This window comes from Ostrea edulis, chromosome 4 (assembly GCF_947568905.1).
Source record: "Ostrea edulis chromosome 4, xbOstEdul1.1, whole genome shotgun sequence".
In the NCBI taxonomy this organism is placed as follows: domain Eukaryota; kingdom Metazoa; phylum Mollusca; class Bivalvia; order Ostreida; family Ostreidae; genus Ostrea; species Ostrea edulis.
This window is the reverse complement of record NC_079167.1, coordinates 35,836,806-35,859,050: the sequence shown is the minus strand read 5'-3', so window position 1 is coordinate 35,859,050 and position 22,245 is coordinate 35,836,806. Positions and strand designations below refer to the sequence as shown.

General features: G+C 35.5%; 1 protein-coding gene across 4 annotated transcripts in view; it reads right to left on the bottom strand.

The window, feature by feature from the left end:
- LOC125670387 (receptor-type tyrosine-protein phosphatase alpha-like) overlaps positions 1–22,245 on the bottom strand; it is a 40,688-nt gene that overhangs the window by 15,077 nt on the left and 3,366 nt on the right. Inside the window, exons 5-19 of one of the 4 annotated variants that reach the window (XM_048905514.2) lie at positions 21,554–21,694; positions 19,670–19,807; positions 19,285–19,512; positions 13,974–14,204; positions 12,930–13,025; positions 12,707–12,844; positions 9,519–9,659; positions 9,170–9,310; positions 8,858–8,995; positions 5,188–5,310; positions 4,669–4,810; positions 4,352–4,405; positions 3,718–3,788; positions 306–496; positions 129–216 (exon numbers count right to left, since the gene is read on the bottom strand). In XM_048905514.2, coding sequence (XP_048761471.2) covers positions 129–216; positions 306–496; positions 3,718–3,788; positions 4,352–4,405; positions 4,669–4,810; positions 5,188–5,310; positions 8,858–8,995; positions 9,170–9,310; positions 9,519–9,659; positions 12,707–12,844; positions 12,930–13,025; positions 13,974–14,204; positions 19,285–19,512; positions 19,670–19,807; positions 21,554–21,694 — 2,061 coding nt within the window. The remainder of the gene's footprint in view (positions 1–128; positions 217–305; positions 497–3,717; positions 3,789–4,351; positions 4,406–4,668; positions 4,811–5,187; positions 5,311–8,857; positions 8,996–9,169; positions 9,311–9,518; positions 9,660–12,706; positions 12,845–12,929; positions 13,026–13,973; positions 14,205–19,284; positions 19,513–19,669; positions 19,808–21,553; positions 21,695–22,245) is intronic. The other 3 variants (XM_048905515.2, XM_048905516.2, XM_056162505.1) reach the window with 3 other exon arrangements.

Here is a 22,245-nt window from a genome sequence, read left to right as displayed (position 1 = left end):
ACAGAATAATTTATGATACAAGACAATATTGGAATCATGTCACTAGCATATTATAATGAATATTGTATATAAAAAAAAACTTTTATTATAACTCATCAACATAAATGGATTGTACAAACGCATATTACATGGTAAAACTGTGAGGTATCTATTTTTAGGCTTGTTTTCCAGTTTGTTGGCTAAGGTGCATGGGTGGATGGCCCCTTTTTGTAATTCCTGTGTACAAAATTCGAATGGAAACATACTTATTAAACAATCAAGACATTCCATTAATCTATAAGAATAAAAAAAAAATTCTATCGTACTTTGAATTCGTCTTCGATCCGCTTCTGATCCGTTTTGATGTGTTTCTTTAATACTGGGATGGGGATCCCACAAGCAAACACACTGGCATTGTAGTAGTCTTCCGATTTGTAGGGTTCGTCATCCACACCAAAATAAAGACCGCCGTCATCCGAAACGGGAGGGGCAGGCTTAGGAGCACTGCGAAAGGGCCCTGCTTACAATGGTAAAGACAGAGAGTATGGAGGCATACATTACACTCTGATGACATGTCCAGTTTGTGACTATTTTTCATAGTTTGGTTCAAAAAGATAAAACTTCATCTTGAAAAATAAGATATATATAAACGTATTTACATAATGTTACACGAAGAGCAGAGTAACTGAGCCTCTGCATTCAGAATAAAGAATAATTAGTGAAAAAAGGTTACAATATTATGTACTGTGCGTATATATATATACATGTATATATAAATCTAATATAAGTACATATCAATCTTTTTATATGCCTGTGTCTTGTATTAGAGCGACAGGTAATATCAATATGAAATTCATGAAATAAACAATGTAGTGGACAAGTTATCTTGATCAGGCTCATGTATGACATGAAGCTTTTATCATTTTGATACTATGAAAAACAACTATAAAAAGACATTTGGACAAATATATTTTATTGATTACATATCATGTATTTGACAGATACAGACAATATCACTCCTTATAATTTCATTATGGGAGGGGGGGGGGGGGGTGACACACAGAGCAGACACGACTGAATGTTGATGATGATTGGTTATTCTAATTCTTTTTATTAGAATATCATACTAAACAAACATATAATAAACAAAGTGACTTACACAGGTGTTTTATAAGGACCGTTTTTACTGCATTATCAAAAGTTGTTGCGGGCAAGTGGTACAACTGTGAAACATACACGCAGTATTTAAGACTGCATAACCCATATATTACATACATACCAAATAATGCATAAATATGTCGACCAAATTTACTATTCAGTGAAGATCCATGCTTTTCTCAGTTCTAAATATTTTGTAGAATTTTATTGCAAGAAAATATTTTGGACTTCAGTACAGGACGCTTTATAATAATAGTTCATTTCAAACTGCTTCTAGAAGCACATTTTTATTTAGAAAATACTGACATGATATTATGAGTGGCGTTGTAATGGAATGTTGTGCTCTCAGTCATTGCTGGAGAAGCCTTTACTGCAGTAAGGTTTTATTTTGAACCCGATAAAGAAAAAAATACTCAAACTTTAAAAGTGCCGTAAGAAGTAGATTCAGAGCAAGAGAAACATGTGATGATTAAAAGATTGTGAAAGAAGAAGCAATGGAAGACATAAACACACAAGATCGTCTATAGCTGTCATAGGGTGAAGAAGAAATAAGGAAAACGTCGTAAGAAGTACTAATGCTTGCAGCTCGGATTGTTTAGATTCAATCACTGTGCCAATCGTGCGACGTCTCCATCAAGCAGATACTAACAACGAATTGACTTTGGAAAGTTAAAACTTACTTGGATTCCTGGCGCAATTCATATTGAACATGGCTCTGAAGAAATACTTCGATAAGCCAATACTCAATAAGAACATTTAGTTTCGGTATTTTTCACCACAACAGTTTCTCTTAAAATCTCAGATGATATTTATACAGTCAACAAAGAACGATAGGAAACATTTCTAAGAAGAAAGTGTGCCTTCTTTGTGTAGAAGAAGTATCGACATTCAAAAGGACTTGCTTCAACATGAAGGCGCCTCATGCTAGCTTTCATCTTCTGAGCCTCCTAGCCCCCCCCCCCCCCCCCCCTTTAGGCGTATGAAAGGTGAATATAACGAACAGTGATCAATCTCATAAATCCCATAAAGAATACAAAATTAAATGTAAGACAAACACGGACCCCTGGACACACCTGAGGTGAGATCAGGTACCTAGATGGAGTAAGTATCCCCTGCTGACCGATCACACCCGCCGTGAACCGTCTATCTTAATCAGGTAAACGGAGCAATCCGTAGTCAAAATCTTTAGGTAAAGAACGGCCTAGTAATTGGTATGAAACACACCAGACATCATTCGACCGAACGCCAGATTGTATTTTCACATAGGATCATTATTACGACTGCAAAATGCTGACTTTAAACGAGACTGTTGAAACCCCTGTAATATCAACTTATCTGTCAATAGCCTACCTCAATTTAAAATTGATCATAAGCTGAACATACTCTCGCGTATCAAATGAATTGAGAGACACACATACGCAATATGCAGGTGATAATGGAATATTGATACGTAAATATGGGAAGTTATTGAAAAAGCAACTATCTTTAATATCAAACGTAGTCTTCAATTTATCGTGAGGAATGGTCGTGAAACTGTTGAAAAGTCATACGTTTTACTGCTATAGTAAGTAAAGTAAGTAATTTTTATTTAAAGTCGGAAAACTATATACAGGTAAACAATAAACATGAGCTAAGAGCTCTTTAACCGACTATATAGCATTAAAAAAAAAACCCACAAAGCACTAATGATATATAATTGCATGCATAGACATAAAAAAAAAATTTGAAATAAAACAGGACGCATACTTGTATACAGACATCACAAGTCATGCATATATATACATATATTCACATGCTATGTATATGATTAATGATCATACAAACGCTCCAAAAGTAATGACAATAAGAAGCATAACAATTGAAATATATACTCATCTGTTGTGATCTAAAACCTCCGTCTTTCGATCAAGTTTGTTACACCACCAAAGGGGATATCAGAAAGAAAGCATCAACAAGCACTGTTACATCACCAAAGGGGATGTCAGAGAGAGAGAGAGAGAGAGAGAGAGAGAGCATCAACAAGCACTGTTACACCACCAAAGGGAATGTCAGAGAGAGAACATTTAACAAGCACTGAACAAAGAGTAATAGAAAACCTATTCAAGTTTACCAATAAACTTTGCAACTAGCATTATCTATTCACTATATTTTTTTGAAAAGGGAACATCTATAAGTATAGTGTGAACACCTGTGTATACATAGTAAACCTGCTGTAAGAATTTCTTACTATTTATTAATACTTAGATATTTACACTTTTACATCAATAGTTACATGTAATTATTCCTATACACTCTCAGGATGCACATCTAAATATCAGCAACGAATAAGAAGAGGTATGTTACGTAACTGTATTTAGTGATTTATAGATGATTCACATGGTATATAGACGGACATCAGTTTGTGATCCATTGTGGTACTATAGAGTATATACGCGTATATATGTATATATGCTTACCCACAACAACTCTTCATTTTATCATTAATTAAATCTACAGCAAGCCTAAACATATGAGATAATATAATTCTTCATATCGGACCAGATCCATGTATTGGCTATTCTAGATGTTAGTATGGGATACCTTGCACAGTCACCAAATGATCGCTTGCTTTGACGTGTCCATTGTTTGGTAAATCTGGCAGAGCATCACGGCTACAATGATATTACTATTATTATTTTATTCATTTATAAAGCGCAAAATTCATTTATAAAGCGCAAAATTACGTATAGTTTCTATGCGCTGTACAATGTTTATGCTAATAATCAAATATAATATACTAATAAAAGACCTGCAAGAGCTATAAAGGAAATGATAAAACAATAGAAAGAATTTAAATAAAACATGGTGGTAAGATGACAAAGTGGTTGACTTTGACTTGACAAGATATCTAGAGCTTAATGCTATTATTTTACACAACATCGAGATACGTTAACTGAAACATCCATTTGTGGGGGGGGGGGGGGGGGGGGGGGGGGGGGTTAAATATCAGAAACTAATTTTTAACTATTTTACGATATGAACTAGTTTAAAATAAATATTTATAGTACACTGGTAATAATCACTCCTATCAAAGCATACCATGATAATTTTTCAAATCTCGTAAGGGTACGGGATGTTCCTTTCCTAATGACATCGTTTGTAAATGTAAACTGAACACCTGCCCATGGGTCTGGATTCTCAGCCTATATATTTAGTATTTAGCCCTTATGCTTACCTGTTTTTACGAATAATGTCCTCCTCTTCATAGTCTTCTGGTTCTTGTTTAAATCTGTCAAAGAATTTATATGTAATCTTTGTCTTTCTTTCTCTCGAAAAACAACATACTACCCCTAGGGCAGCTTTGTATGGCCTACATAATACATGTCCTCTGTTACAATGTTTTTCGAGAACATTCTGTGTGGTTTTTTGAAACAAAATTATATTTCTGAGATGATTAGAATTCATATCACAAACTTTTTGAAATTTCTTTGTTTCCACATCACTGAATTCTCCTAACGATATATCACAGTCCAGCAAAAGCAATAATTTTACCGTTTGTGTGTTCGGGCGGCGATGATGATGAAAACGACAGCAACAATGAGTGTGATGACACCAACCACCAGACAGATGAGCATGGCTAGGTCGTCCGTGGTCAAATCTGATTTTAGTTTCTCTGTAACCACAGTTCCTGTAACTGTAATGTTCAACAGTTAGAGAAAGATTCAACTGCAGGTAATTTAATTAAGATTGGTGCCTGGTGCTGAATAGATATTTTGTAATGTTTTAATTGTCTTGCTCTCCAAAATCGACAAAACTTGTAGCTTTAAATATGCATCTTACAGTTCCAATGCGCCATTTTACTATCAATCTCCATTTCAACATGAACATTTGAAGACTTTTTGATAGTACATCTTCAAGCAGACGTTCAGATTTCAAATGCCTCGTGTCTACATGTATTTAATGTACAACTCATTCTTAGTACAATGTCATAGATAATCAATATATTAATTCTTTGGATAATTTGATATTCATTGTAATTTTATAGCATTCGGTTATCTTTTGTGTATTTACCATTGCTGGGATTTTCTTCGGTGCTCATTTCAGTACAAGTGCCGTCTATGTGGTTACAAGACATGTTGTTGCAAGAGGTGCAGCGCTGCAAACAGTTTTCACCATATGTACCCCGAGAACACACTGCAAAAAGAAGAGTAGCTAAGATGTCTGCTTTATCTGGCTTTGGTCAAGAGTTTTAGGGACTACACAATATATCGATATCACATTAAAATGAAATTTAAAAAACCATATTCAATTATTTTGGAAAGAACGGGTGGTGCCTTCCATTTTGTGCTTCAGTTACTGTATTAAATCATACTGAAGCCGGTTGGTGACAGCCGAGATTTTTATCTGGCGGCCTCCAAAAATATTCTGGCGGTTGCCATAAAAACGTATCTGCATGGCGGCTGCCACAATAAGTTATCGGTATGGCTGCTATATAAATGTCTAGCGGCTTCCGGATAAGTTTATGGCGGCCGTCAGAAATCAAGTTGGCTGCTGCCAGATGAATTTTTTCACCTGGCACCAAACGGCTATTGTAAATTCACGAAATCTTATCAAAAATGAACGAAAATTCCGTTTAGGTGACGATAAACTATGGGAAACCTTTTTCGATGGTCTTAAACAATTTGATACTTTTTAAATAACAATTAACATTTACCAAAATCTGATGTAATTGCTCCATTTAATCGACGGTTTTATTTACGAAATCTGAATTATGAAACAGCACATCAATATATATCCCATCAATTATAATTATATTCTGATGATTGTATCCACTCCAAATATTTTTCTTCAAATTTTCATTCACTTTCAATTCAACTTCAATTTCAATTTGCACCTACCTATAACCAAAATTTAAGCAAGTTCATTTCAACTATACCGATTATTACTCAACTGAAATTGAAATGGTACTTATTCAAAAAATGAAGCTAATGTTTAATCATATTTTACGATATAAAATGATTTGAGACAGATTGTGCTTTATAGACCACAGATCGGCTTAAGAAACGTAGTCTACTGTTAACCAGCATAGACGTATAACACGAGGACACTCATTTAGATATTTGTAACACATCTTATTTTATTTCTACCATCACGAAAAAATGAATTTGAAGATTTTCGTTCCTGAAGCTTGCGCAACAATTCATGTAGGTCATGTAAAAGTTACTGTGTTGATATGAATTTAATTTTTTTTTACGTGATACTGTATGATTAAGTAACCTTTGAGAAAATTTTGTAGCGGGTGCCTTGGCTTTGTATAAAAACATAAGCTGAAAGTCAATACAATATTTTCTTTTGTGGTTTCTTCTTAGATAACATGCAATACAAAGTTCGAAAATTCATATCATAATTTCTAGTATTTTTAGAACTTTGGTGAAAGTAATATATTTTGAAAATTATTTTGAGAGTTTGTTGAATATATTATAGTCTATACTATCTGTATTTTATTATACTTTCATGTAGAATTCTCGAATCCGATTGGTCGAGAAGCATTTGAAAAATCATATTGTTCCCCTCTGAGAACAGAAAGCACGCGCTCCAAGGTGATAGTATCTAGCAACGGGTAACAAAACTTGACAACGGGTGATATTATATAAATATTGCATGTAGTTGAGCGTAACATTGAAAATTTTCACCCCGAGAAAACCATTGTTACCCTCAATTACATTCAATATTTGTTTTATTATACTGAATGGAAGGTGAAGATAACGAACAGTGATCAATCTCATAACTCCTACAAGCAATACAAAATAGATAGTTGGGCAAACACAGACCCCTGGACACACCAGAGGTGGGATCAGGTGCCTAGGAGGAGCATGTGATAATTTTTTTTTTAAATATCACCCGTTGTCAAGTACTGTTACCCGTTGCTAAATACTATCATCCTGGGGCGAGTGCTTTCTGTTCTCAGAGGGTAACAATTGTTTTTCAAATGCTTCACGACCAATCAGATTCGAGTATTTTACATGAAAGTATAATAATATAAAAAGTATCATATGAGTCAAACCGCCGCGATGGCCGAGAGATTAGAGCGTTCGTTCCGCATGCGGAAGGCCGGGGTTCGAATCCCGACCGTGACAGACCTACGTCGTTAAAACAGGTAGTGACAGTTCCATCGCCAAATGCTCGGCATCAGGTGTGAATGTCACGGGTCCTCGGAGATGACCTTAAAAACGGATGACCCGGTCAAAGTAGGTGTTGCACGCTAAATAACCCTCACTGTTCAATGGCCGTAAGCGCCGAGCATAGGCCTAAATTTAAAGCCCTTCACCGGTCTTGGTGACGTCTCCATATGAGTGAAAAATTCTCCGCAAGATAAAATCAATCAATCAATCACATGCATCAAATTTATGCGCGTACGGTTCGCCGTAGATTGTTATACGACGTCGTTTGAACGTTTGTAATAAACGCAAATACCCGCATCGATATACGAAATATCGCATGACAGTGATTGATCAAATGTCAACAGACGTAGGTTTTTCTGCTTTGTTGTTTATATAACATTCAGTATGATAAAACAAATATTGCATGTAGTTGAGGGTAACATTGACAATTTTCACCCTCGCCTACGCCTACGCCTCGGTTGACAACAGGTTTCTCGGGGTGAAAATTTTTAATGTTACCCTCAACTAGCCTACATGCAATATGTATATTTATACTCTGCAAAATTCTGAACGACTTTCATACTCAGGAGCGAACATCTTCAATGTAACACAGAGCTATGTGATGTTGTACACGGCTGTCTTATAGACCAAATACGTGAACATTATATTATTACCGAATAAACAAATCAAAATGAAGGTGAACATTAAATTATCAACGAATAAGCAAATAGAAATGAAGGTGAACATTAAATTATCACCGATAAACAAATAGAAATAAATGTGAACATTAAATTATCATCAAATAAACAAATAAAACTGAAAATATTTTCATCCACTTTAAGCTGAACAGATAATTGACGCTAATTCAAAGATTGGTATACTGACTATAACAAAGAAATAAACGCACCCCTGTGTCATTGTTATACATCATATTGTGTGTTATATGCATTCTTGTTAGAAGTCTATTTTCTTCGAAATCAGTACAAAGTTTAGTGATTGGTTCGAATAATTGTTTCTATATCTAGTGAATACTGGTATGTTTCATATCATTATATTATATTTTGGATGTATACACTATGCTAGTAAATAGAAGGGCTGACATTTTAGATAAAAAGAATGAGCTGAGGTTAATTGTCCCACCTAACAGTGCATATCAACCGTAAATACATGCATGTTAGCATTTTCGGCGGACAATGAAAATCCGCCAAAAATAAAATGTCACCAAAATCTATGTTCACATGAATTTTAAAAGGTTGCATAATATGAAAATCCCTCTAAAAATTAGGTGCAATATTCGGAACTACTTTTTGAGAAGGAAGTGCCACGGTATTTTACAGTAACGCTATTGCCTGACGTAAGAATCATCTAATATACACGTACAATGTGACTTTTTGGAATAGATCTAGAAATCAAAGACCAATCCTTCTCGAAATCTCACGTCTTATAAAAATTGCCTTAGATCATGAAAGAAAGTGCCATTTTACATCAGAAAATATTTCTTAACTTGCTCTATAATACATACATGTACATTAAATGATACCCATAATAGAGTCAATTTGCATTTTCAAAGAAACTGATACCAGCTGAACAGAAATCTCCCTGATATCCTATTATGCATCTTTTGGTACAATTTCCACTTATGTGATTGCATGCGGTGTCCTGGCAATTTCTGCTACAGTTGTTCACACAACCATGACCGTAGGTGCCATTTTCACATGCTGAAAAATGAAACACCCACATCCATTCCATAACATTTCAGAAGAATACATTTTTATGAAACAGATATGAAACTAAAGATTAGAGTGCCAATATGGAACCAGGAAGCCCAAAACTGGAGTCATAATGAAATTTGTCATAATGTCGATTTCTGAAGTGACGCCAGTAAATATTACCATTTTTGCAGAAAGGAGGATCTTTATATCCAGGAGAACAGCCACCACTGCACGAACCGTTTACATTGTCACATGATGCACCATTTAAACATTTACCACAGGTCTGGGAACACCCATCACCGTATGTACCAAAGGAGCAAACTGAGGACAAGATGTTGAATAAGTAAACGAGAAGAAAACACTGCTTTAAGAACTCAAATATTGTGTAATTAATGGACATTGGTGTTTTCAGCTGTTCCCATCAATTCCTGGCCCCAATTAAATTCTATGAAAGCGTCGTTAGAATTTTTTGTAGGTTAGTTTGTATTCAGTAACAAGATTGCTTTTCTCAGAGACTATATATAAATACCTTGTGCGCATGTCGAGCCTTGATATCCTGTAGCACAGCCTTCTGGGCAACTTCCAGTCAGAGAATCACAAACCCGATTATTTTTACAGAACCGGGAACATGTTTGCAAACAGTTTTCTCCGTACTGTCTGGACAGGCAAGCTGTAGGAAAATCAATATCAGCATGTAATTCCTGTACTTATGAAGGATTCTAATATGTTATACGGTGTGACCGTTGAGACGAGCGAAGCCCATTAACATCCTGCAACACGACTTTTATCCGCCTCTTCATTTAACGCGGGAAATATAACGCGCTTGATGTAAACAGTCACAAATTGTGACGTCATATTAGCTGCAGTGTTTTTTTTCTTCTTCTCTCGAACCAAGCAAAAACAAAATGTTTGAAGCTATGAGAAAGCTTGTATGGAATTTAGAAACGTTTATGGTACTTTCTAAACAATCTAATTATTTTAATTACGGGTTTGTCAATGAGGTATACCGCAGTGACGGCGACATTTTTTCGGAAACATTATGGGTGATACTCATCTTTTTTCGGCTGATGAAGAGCAAATCACGTGACTCATATGTGTAATCATTGGAGCGAGCTCGTCGCGTCGCTTCGCGACGCGAGCTTCACTCGCTATTAGTCTACACATCGAAACTTTCATTTATGTTGACATCATTCACATGGAAATGTTGATAAAATAGTGTCAATATCTTGTCTGTGTGTGTTGATAAAATAGTGTCAATATCTTGTCTGTGTTGATAAAATAGTGTCAATATCTTGTCTGTGTTGCAGTGCTCTACCGTGTCGACATTTTTCACATTGTTAACACCGTGTCTATATATAAAGTCTACATCGTAATGTCCTACCCTGTCCATACCGTGTCTTTCTACCGAGTGGACATCGTTCACATCATGATATTACAATGCTGATATCATCAAAATAACATTGTATTTACGTCAGACATTAAGGTATCTCCACCTCCATGGAACTTATCAAAATCAATGGTTTAAAGTAGAAAAGTTGTATTGATTTCCACTTAATCGTTAACCGAAGAAAATATACATGTTGCCAGATCTTTAAAGATGTAAGACATACAAAACCAAAAGTGTATATCAACATCAGAAAATCACACATTTTCATTAAATAGCACGATAAAAAGACATAAAAACTGGTTAAAATGACCCCAAAAAAATCAACAGTTTAAAAAAAAATGCCGCTTTATAAATATGAATCAATTGTGGATATCAAGGAAATCATTGAATACAATAAAGAAATACCAGCATAGGAGTTATTGCCCTTGACAGCATTTTTGTAATATAGATAACTGAATATTTATAGAAAATATAAACGTTTTCAATATCAAGTTGTTTACCAATTTTTTATAATACCCAGTGAATAAAATTTCTCTCAAAGATATATTTCTGTCATGCACAATTTGTTATGAAATATAAAGATTTTGCAAAAACCTATGACGTCACACGAGGGTGGAATTACTTTAATCCTTAACAATAACTCTACTTCATTCTTTCTAACTTTATAATTAAAACCCTCACTAGTACTCCAACTAAAATCCAACAATGAATCACAGCTCGCATTTTATCATCCAAACAAAGGTTACCTATAGGGTTGATATTCTAGGTGGGGAATAAGGGTTAACTTGGGTTGTCAGCATAGGCTTTGGGTTTCAGGTGGATAAGAAGGATTAGAGTCTTATAGAAGCATATACAAGAGATAAGGTTATTATATTGGGCGGGAGATAGGGATATGGATTATCACTGTAGCTGGGAAATAAGGCTTACGATTATTATTTTAGGCGGAATATAAGGATTAGGATTATCATTATAGGTGAAGAAGGTTAAGTTTATTATTTTAGGCGCGATATACACTATAAGGGTTATGATTACTTTAAACGGATTATAAGGGCTAAGATCATAATTTTAAATGGGATGTAAGGGTTCAGGATTATCATTTTAGGTGGGATAGAAGGGGACAGGATTATCATTTTATGTGGGATAGAGGGCCCGGGTTCAGGATTATCATTTTAGGTGGGATAGAGGGGTTCAGGATTATCATTCTAGGTGAGATAGAAGGGTTCAGGATTATCATTTTAAGTGGGATTTCAGGATTATCATTTTAGGTGGAATGGAATGGTCAGCATGAGTGGGATACTCCAGAATACGTGTTAAATTGGGACAATCAGTCATCTACGGATACAGGGTTAAAGACTACTACTATTATTTATGCGGAATACGGATTTAACTATGGTTAAAGTTATTATTTTAGGCTGGGTACAAGGGCCTAGGTCATCTGTCTAGGAGGGATACAAGAACAGAGTTGTTTTTAGACTGGGTACAAGTGCGTAGGTCATCTGTCTAGGAGGAATACAAGGAGTTGTTTTTAGGCAGCATTGGTTGTTTATTAGTTTGCTTTTCACTCATATTGAGACGTCACCATCTGTAGATGAAGTACCAAAATTTTAGACCTATGCTTATCGCTCAGGGACGTAGGAGTGAGGGTTCTTTAACGTACAAACGTCTGTCGCTACATGGTTCCTCCGTTTTTTAAGGTCATATCCGAAAGACCCGTGATTCTCACTTTTAGAGTCGAGCGTTTGGCAAACGAGTAATCACTACCAATGTTTCCGACTTAGGTTTCACGCGGATAGGGCGCAAGTAAGACTTGAACTCACGACCTACCTGTAACGAAGCGAACGCTCTACCACTGAGCTACCGTAATCGATGTTTAAGGTTGAATACAAAGATTAAGTCTGTACATCTATGAAACACGGTCATGGGCAAGAGCAGGGCTCGAACTCACGACTTCACAGTCACGAAGCATACATTCTACCATTGAGGTACCGTGATCGATGTTTATGATCCAAAAATTAAAACTGTACGTCTATAAATGTGTACTATGAAAACCAAATATCGTGTTGACACCGTAAATATCGTTATATCGACGATGAAGATGCTGTTGACACGATGTCCTAAAAATATATACCATGTAAACATCACATCCATTTAAAACATGTTGACATTGCAATATCAACGATATAAGCAATGGTGCCATGAAGTCAATGTAAAAAGTTCAATTGTAAATTAGAGATGAATACAAAGTTACAAACTAATGTGTGTCAGAATGGAGAATAAAACTAAACAAGCTAGCTTTCGCGATTGTGTTAGAATCTGTTTTATACACTCACCGTCTTTACACAATGTTCCATGATACCCAGCTGTACACCCGTTCGGACACGCCCCGGTCTCTACATTGCACGCTTCGTCATTCTTGCAGTTTCCACATTTTTCTAAACAATTCACGCCGTACGTTCTGTTTTTGCAATCTATAAAACACATTTTGCAATTTAAATAATTTTCTGAAAACTCATTAAAAACTAGGTAATCAGAATTAGAGTTTGTGCATCTTACTTTGGTCAACGCTGGGACACGCCCCCGTGACATAATCACAGATCAAACACGTACAGGTCTTCTCGCAATAAGTGCCGTATTTCCCCGCAGGGCAACCTGTTTAAGATAGTTAATTATAGCCTTTCACGGAAACATTGCTGCAACATATTAAACAGCATATCGTTCTGTTGGGATTTGATAGTATAGAAAATACGCTGGTGTTATAGAGTAGGATTCTCCCATACACATATTTCTCCCAGGGAATCATGTTCCAGAGAGTACACTTCAATCCCAACATCCCCCTTTGTTCACATTGGATTTTCCCGTGTGACACTTGAATTTACGAGAAATATTTTTAAAATATAAAATTAAGTAAATAGTATTTGGGGTGTTGTTATTTCGTTCATATTAAGTGCCTATGGGATTTACATGCTCTTGAATCTCGATCGCATCATGAGAATACAAGTATATTGAATCAGTTTAAAAATGCAACTAATCAGGTGCAAATACAAATGGAAATTCTGTCGTATACTGAGGTCTGTTCAGAATATTGTGATAAAGTATTCATTCACAATTCTCATTATATGTAAGTAAAAAACTATAATAATTCAAAAATTGAAATAAAAGGTCAGTAATGCCATATTAGTTAATCTATAAAACAGTCATACTGTGTGCACTAAAAGATTGGTTTACAATATATTATAAAAGTATGATGCAACAGTTGAGCATGAGTAATTTACAGTAGGGAGCTTGGGCTTGGCAGGTACATATACCTTGTCATTTAATGCCATTTTATATATTTACGTACTACAGATGCATAAAGAATTCTCGCATAACGGAGAAGTGGTGGATTTTTAATTTTCTACATGAAAACTAATTAAACTGCCTACAGGGGAAAATTCCATTTCAAAAACAGTATACAAATGTAGATTTCTACCCTGAAAAACTGACTCCGTTTTTCAGGGTAGGGATAGGAGGTGTCGGGAAAATCGTACTCTATAAGACAGGTATTACAATCAAAGTCTTGGTTTAAATCTTTTGTCCTATTCTTAGAATTTGAAATACCTGTTGCGGCTAATTCACAAAATGCTAAACCAGGATTAGCCCCCCATGCTGCTGGGTATGTCACACCTGATTTTCTTTCGTTGGTTATGTTGATGGAGTTTGCCAATCCCAAGCACGGAACGGTCTGCATGATGACGGGGACTCCAGTAGAGTTCCAGGTGTAACACACACGACGGTTAGTACCGTCAAATATAGAGATACTAAATCCAGCATAATTTGACAAAGAACTAGCTGAAAACAGAAGGAAAACATTAAAATGTATGTATTGCGACTGTTGTGAAAATTTATTTTAAGGGGCATTAACATTCCAGCATTTACCACGTGACAATTAGCCTAGACCATTGAACAATATTAATACTACTAGTGTCTAAGAGACCTGTCATACTAAACAAAGAACAATAAAAAACCTTGGGAATTCTTAATTCTTACAAGTGTGCAGACTATTTGACTACATTCAACATTGGTTATTGATGATAATGCAAATAATCAAACTAACAAATTACCCGTTTTATTTGATAGGTCGCTCTTTAATTTCTATAATCTTCTGCATTTCTATCCAAAATCGTGGTCTGTCTAATAGAGCACTTTGTCAAGATATACTTAATTTTTATATGTTCAAAATAAACAAATTTAACGAATGATTCTAGTAAACATCAATTATTATGGAATTTTCATTAGATCGGGATCGAGATTACAGAAATTAACTAGAGGTGGTTTCTCCAACAAAATGAATACAGTATGGAAATTCAGAAACACAACATGACTGGTCACTGGCGGTCAGTTTCATACTTTTGTAACAATGAGACTGGGCACCATACAGTTTTTCAAACGATAAAAAACCCACCCTTGTTCACTACACCACTGTGTGGTGCATAGTTTGTTGTGAAAACAAAACATGCAATGAATTTTGGTGTGACCAATCAAAATTAAGGTGAAGATGCACGATAACCATGTCCCTTTCGCCGAGATTTGGCATGAGCTGTAGTGTGTTACTAAGTTTTTAAAGGTGTGAAGCACGCGACTTCGTGTATTGCCTGTAGAAACGCGCATGAAAGTCGAATAACACCGAATGTGTGCTGATTCCTACTCAGACGTAATCGTAGAATGATTTCATGACTCATATTAGTACACACGAGTGCAGATTTTACAATAATAGCAATAATAACTGCGAGCTCTAATGACTAGAGCGCGGGAAATAATCCGAGCTAAATCTCAACCTCTAACAAGATTTTTTTTTTTGACGCCAATCCCAGAAGTCCCCCGTACAAAATGGCGGATGGTTCGATTCGTAAAATAATAATAAAAAAAAATCTTTGAAGTATTACAAACCTTTCTTATTTTAAAGGAAAGGATGACAATCATATTCTTCCCCCTTTCTTTTTCTTTTTAAAATATTGTCTAAAGAAATGTAAACAGTCACGTCACAACTACCAGGCTACGTCACAACACGCTCGTTGCATTTCCCGCTAAACTGTTTCCTACATTGGCGAGAAGAGCAAGACAGTAATCCTACGTATTGAAAGTGAACCAGATCAGTTTTCCTTGTTTTCAATATAAATTTTTTGAAAATGTATTCAGATATGCTGCGCTCGCCCCAACGGTCACACCGTAATCATATTAAGTTAAAGATAATTAACCGTAACCAATCTCATAATAAAGAATAATATGTATACGGTGTGACCGTTGGACCGAACGAAGCATGTAATGGTCATTGGAGTGTCCCAAGTGGTAATCATAATTCCGTTAAGTACGGTAGATTATGATTCATTTAAAAAAATATATTTTTAATGAAATTTTTCTTGCGCTAAAAACCCAGTAAGATCTCAATATTCAAGGGGTTTATATGGGGAGAACAGTTTTACAGGATCCACCTATTCATTAAACGCGGGAAATAAAACACAAGGCGACGTCAACTGTGCATTGTGACGTCACATTTAGCCTCGACTTTTTTCTCTTTTTCAAAGCAAACAATTATAAACAACAATAATACATTCCGTATGCAATGAAAAAGGCCGTTATAAAACTAAACAAAATTAACCAATAAATTCAAAATGGTAAAAAAGTAACCGTAATTTTATCGTATATTCTTATTCAAAGAAACTCATGAACTCGTTCATCTATTTAGTCGTATTACGGTGTTATATGTAATTATTTACTCAAACCTGTTAATATGTATACGGTGTGACCGTTTAACCGAGCGAAGCATGTAATGGTCATTGGAGTGTCCCAAGTGATAATCATAATTCCGTTAAGTATGGTAGATTATGATTCATTTAATAAAATATATTTTTAATGAAATTTTCCTTCCGCTAAAAACCCAGTAACATCTCAATATTAAAGGGGTTTATATGGGGACAACAGTTTTACAGGATCCGCCTATTCATTGAACGCGGGAAATAAAACCCAAGGCGACGTAAACTGTGCATTGTGACGTCACATTTAGCCTCGACTTTTTTCTCTTTTTCAAAGCAAACAATTATAAACAACAATAATACATTCCGTCTGCAATGAAAAAGGCCGTTATATAACTAAACAAAATTAACCAATAAATTCAAAATGGTAAAAAGGTAACCGTAATTTTATCGTATATACTTATTCAAAGAAACTCATGAACTCGTTCATCTATTTAGTCGTATTACGGTTTTATATGTATATATTTGCTAAAACCTGTTACAATGATAATTATACTATTCACTTTGAACAAACTGAGTGTTTAAATTACGAATTGCACGTCAGAGTCTTCTATTATTGGCATTCAAAATAAAACACGAATAATTGTTGAAGCAGGTAATGAAAAAATAAATGGCGGCGCCCATATGGATCACGAAAATTTCAGTGAACGTATATAGAGATTATCTCTTTTTCTTTTGCTGAATTTGACTTTTTTCTTTTACATACGTGTTACCTTTAGAGCCTTGCTTCGCGGACGGGCCTTCGGCCCGTCCGAGCTTCGCTCGGTATAAAATCAAGAGCAGGGTAAACACGGACCCCTGGACACAATCAAGTGCCTGGGAGGAGTAAGCTACCCGGTTAAACCCGACATGAATCCTTGATCATGTAAACGGAATCATCCGTAATCAAAATTAGTATGTAAAGAACGGCCTAACAATTGATATTAAACACAACAGACAGCGTTTGACTCAATGCATTGGCAAAGCATAATCTAATGATCGTTAAAACGACCTATATAATTTGCGAAAGGCTTACTTTACACGAGATTATTGAAACCCCTGTGACATTAACTTGTTTTGTAAATAGGCTGCCTAAATTTAAAAACTGATCATGTACGAAAAACATCCTCTTGCGTATCGAATCAGTTGAGACATAAACACTATAGGCTATACAGGTGATAATGGAATATTGCTACATGAATAGGGACCTATATGAAGCTGACGATGGAGAAGCTGTTCAAAGTCATCCTCTTTGTCATAAACTTGAGCCGTTATTTTGTTTTTAGCATATATACATGTATGTTCAATAAAACGTCTAAGTATGAAACAGATGTGGAAGATTGTGTGATGTCTTTTATTTGAGTTCACTAGAATCTTGGTCATCCCCGATATCGACGGACAATAATTTGGACTGTTACCTAAATACCCATAGAATAACTGTTTTATTGCCCAATTTTTTACAAAATAAGTGAAATACATGTATTTGTAGAAAACAATTAATAAAAAACTAATTTACAACCATTAATTTAATTCTTTAATTATTTCAACATATCAAACATATAGTTCAAATTGATTGAACTAATAAAAATGTCAAAAAGCATATCTTTGGCATTTAGCTATTATGTTGGTGAATGTGCACAACAGATTTTTTAATGTTATAAACTGGAGACACATAATTTGAATTTGTCCTAAATTAAAATTATATGAAATATCCTAATGATTAATGTTTTCAATTTCTCGAAAAATGTGCCATTGAACAACAATGTGTCATTCGACAAACCATGTGGTTCTAGTAAAACAACCTAAGAAATGAAGGTGTATAACAAAACAGTTATTGACTGGGTCCTCGGACAACAGCTGTTTTGTTTGACCCTCGAACAGATCTGTTGCCCTCACCCTACGGCTTCGGGCAACAGATCCGTTCTTGGGTCCAACAAAACAGCTGTTGTCCTTGAGCCCAGTCAATAACTGTATACTGTTAAACCCTGAACGTCAATGCCAAAAACTCACAGAAAACAGTTGAAGATAACAAATTACAAGTAAATAGACAATTAGGTGATAATACTTTTTAACAAATGTTTCTAAACCAATCAAATTCGTCTAGTTTACATGGAAGCATAACAAATATAAATGTCGAGTTGAAGGCCACAGCAAGAATCTTTTTCTGATCTAGAAAATTTTGAGTAAATTCTGCCTCTTAAGAATATAAAAACAGGTCAGCTAATAAAGGAGCACAAGTCGTGCCCATGGGAATTCCGACAAACTGTTGGAAGATCTTATCACCAAAGTCTTCATGGATACTGTCAATGAGGAACTGTTGCATCTTTTTTAAAAATATCATTTTCCGAGTATACTAGCTTGTGAACAAAACAAAGTGGTGATTAACAAAGTAATTTTTTGGATGACTGATCACAAGATATGAATATTTCCGTGTAAAAAAAAACCTGTACTATGTGTAGATATTGTGTGGTTTTCAAGGGCGGATCCAGGAATTGCAGTTACGGAGGGCGCCACTTTATGAGGCTGGGGGCCGCCTTAAGGTGGGGGCCCAGGGGGTGAAGCCCCCGAAAGCTCGGTGATTTTACAGATTTTATAGGGCTTGAAATATGTCTCCTATTAGTCATTTGAACTATTTTCTATCATTTCTAATAAGGTGAAATTAATAAAATTACGCAAATTTTAAGGGTTTTTTTTTTTGGAACAAAATTCAGTTCTCCCAACTGAAAGCTTCTTTTATCGTTTAGTACATTTTTCTAAATAAGATACACCCATTTACCATTAATTTGAAATTTTAGAGGAGGGGGCGCCGGCAGCGCCCCCATTAAATCCGCCACTGGTATTATGATGTAATGAGGATTAAAAATCCCGGTCACGTGCTTTTAACGTTGAATGTTGATCAGTATTTCCGTTTTACAGAGTGTATAACAATGTTGACTTGTTACATATATAAAATACATATTTCGTTCAAATGTAGCAATTATTGATCTCCTCTCTCTCTCTCTCTCTCTCTCTCTCTCTCTCTCTCTCTCTCTCTCTCTCATATATATTCATGTATATATGTATATATATATATATTATATATATATATATATATATATATATATATATATATATGGCGTTGGTGTTGTCCTGTGAAATACCTGATGTACTAAAGTAAAGAACAATTTCCCTCAGTACTCTCTGTGTTGCCAGTGTGTATTGGTATGATGTAGAACCGACGGTGTTGGAAAAGGGCGCATTTTGATACGCACAACTGGTTGTAAAATCCCCATCTGTCAAAGCTGTGTTGTACGAAATCGAACCCGTCGCAACGTTTCCTGCCCAACTATTTATCATTGATCCCTGCTGATTGTTGTAAAAGTTGTTGGCTGTTCAAAGTATTAAAATGAAAGTGGAATTAAAGATCACCACGATGTAAGGTAAATCGCATTTTGAACTTGTTACCATTTTCCATTTCCATGGTTGTAGATTCCGAATTCGCTGTCAAACTTAGCTACAATTTAGACACCTTTGGAGAGTACTTACTGTTGAAACAGCCAGTGCCCATGTATCCCGTCTGACATCCTGTATTGTCACAAGCCCCCGTCACCGAATTACACGGGCTGGTTTTACATTTGCCACATTCTTTTACGCAGTTTTCATCGAAAGTCCCAGCAATACATTCTATAAAAAAAGAAAGTTGTGTATTATTTGAAAGGACATTGGATGTGCCATTTTTACGCGGATGTAAAAATTTTCGAAATACACTGAAGCCCAAAAAATACCTAAGCAATTTCAGAGGTGGGACAGATACATTAGCGAGGTGGAGCCGATGCAAATTATGACGAATAATTATAATTGTATCAGTATCAATGGGACAATTATGTCTGCGAGACAGAAGTTGGATGAAACATTCATATCAATTTTGGCCTCATTTCGGAGTAAAATTATAACTGCAAAGTGCTAATGTATCAAATTGACTAAATCCATTCGATTTATTTCAAAACATAGACCCTGTAAACAATACGATCAAAGAAGCGTCGTTTTATTGATTAGTTATGAATTTAACATTGAATTCGGCTCGCAAATATTTAAAATCAGTCCGAGAATGTCATCCCCAGCTGGAGACGGCTAAATTTCCAGTTTACGTAATGGCGCTAGCTGTTTCTGACGTTTTCCTGGCACGGTAAACATCAAAATCATAAAAAAAAAAGCCCGGAAAACGTCAGATATTTCGGATTAATGAAATGCATTTTCAAAAAAGTGTTTGTAGTTAAAATTCTATGATTTACTCGATATTGTAGCCATTGTAATTTACTATCTTTTGTGTTCATAAAAACATCCTTATGGATTCCTCTCCATTCTTCACTAGATATTTCAAATTGTTTATCCCATTTTTTTTTTTTTTGTCCAGTTGGTTTTTCTTTGCTAGAATTCAATATTTTGTAAATTTTTCTATTGTTGGTTTTATTATCTAGTAAAGGTAAAATGTGTAAGGGAATAGTTGGTTCTTGTTCTTTAATCAGATGATCAATATTAAAATCTTTCATCATTTTCTTTACTGCTTGTGTTACTCCAAAAAATTCCAAAAAATTAGTTTTAATATCAAATATTGTTTTGAATTGAGCATAAGTCAGGACATTGTTGATACAGGAGTTTCAACAGTCTCGATTGAAGTCAGCATTTCGCAAATTCTATGGTCGTTATAACGATCTAGTTCGTCAATACAACCTCGCATTGGGTCAAATGCTGTCTGACGTGTTTCATACCGATTGTTAAGCCGTTCTTGGCACACTGATTTTGACTGCGGATAACTCCGTTTACCTGATCAGGATATAGGGCTCACGGCTTGTGTGACCGGTCAACAGGGGATCCTTATTCCTCCTAGGTACCTGATCCCACCGCTGGTGTGTCCAGGGGTCCGTGTTTGGCCAACTATCTTTTTTGTATTGCTTATAGGAGTTATGAGATTGATCACTGTTCGTTATCTTCACCTTGCATAATAATGATTGATTCCCTGTGGTTAAATTGTGTCCGGGTATTTTTTTTCCAATCTGTTTAAAATTCAAATGGCGATCATTGGGTTTGAGCGCCCTCTGATTTTATAATGTTAAACTAACCAATCATATTAGTAGTTGTTCGATGGTTGTTACGTCTTAAAATCAATTGTTAAGGACGCCTTTTACTACTTCTATAGTACAGAGCGTAAGTATCAGCGCTGAATTATTATTATCACGTGGTATGAATACTCCAGTACCATGCAATGCGCAGTTAAAATGTGCATGGGGTGTAAACGTTAATCATGCATTTCCTAATACTACTCGCATGATATGCAGTAAAAATCATCACCATTCATTTTCTCGTAAACTTAATTTCACGCACGGCTGATGTTAAACATATAGAATGTTTAGGACATTCCAAATTACTTACCGATATTACAGGTGCTTGACCTGTATCCAGCAGAACAGTCAGCCGGACACGCACCTGTCCTGTTGTTACATACAGCGCCATCTTTACAAAATCCACAAATCTCATTACAGTTATCTCCCCACCATCCAGGAATGTTGCAAACTGAAATCAAAAGATGTTGGATGTACATGGAAGTAAAATGTTTTATTCAAAATATACACCTAATTGTGTTCTATGTCAACATAAAATATGTCATATCAACGTAAAGTATTTTATTTCATAACGTTCCTATTCAAGGTGGTTGAAGGGCTAGTACCAGCGATACCGCCTGATACTTACTTGGTAGCAGCCACCAACAAGCGACGAATCAAGGACAAGTAAGTTACTGACTTTGAAACACGGAACACCATCCATAGTACCAACAATAGCCGTTGTTTCAATATACCATCATGTAACACACGTATCAGAAGAAACTCTTTCTTCATATGTGCAGTCATTGACTGGAATGAACTGAGTGACCATCAAGTGTGTTCAAAGACTGTATAATTATAATTATATGCGGGTGTTTTATAGGTAGTCGGGTTCGAATATCATTTGTATTGGTCACGTGGTGAAGGCATATAAATAGGCGAACATGTGTTTGTGCGGCATTCTAAGCACGCTCGCTAGCTCTACGTACAGGTAAATTTTACAATATTTATATGGCGGATAGT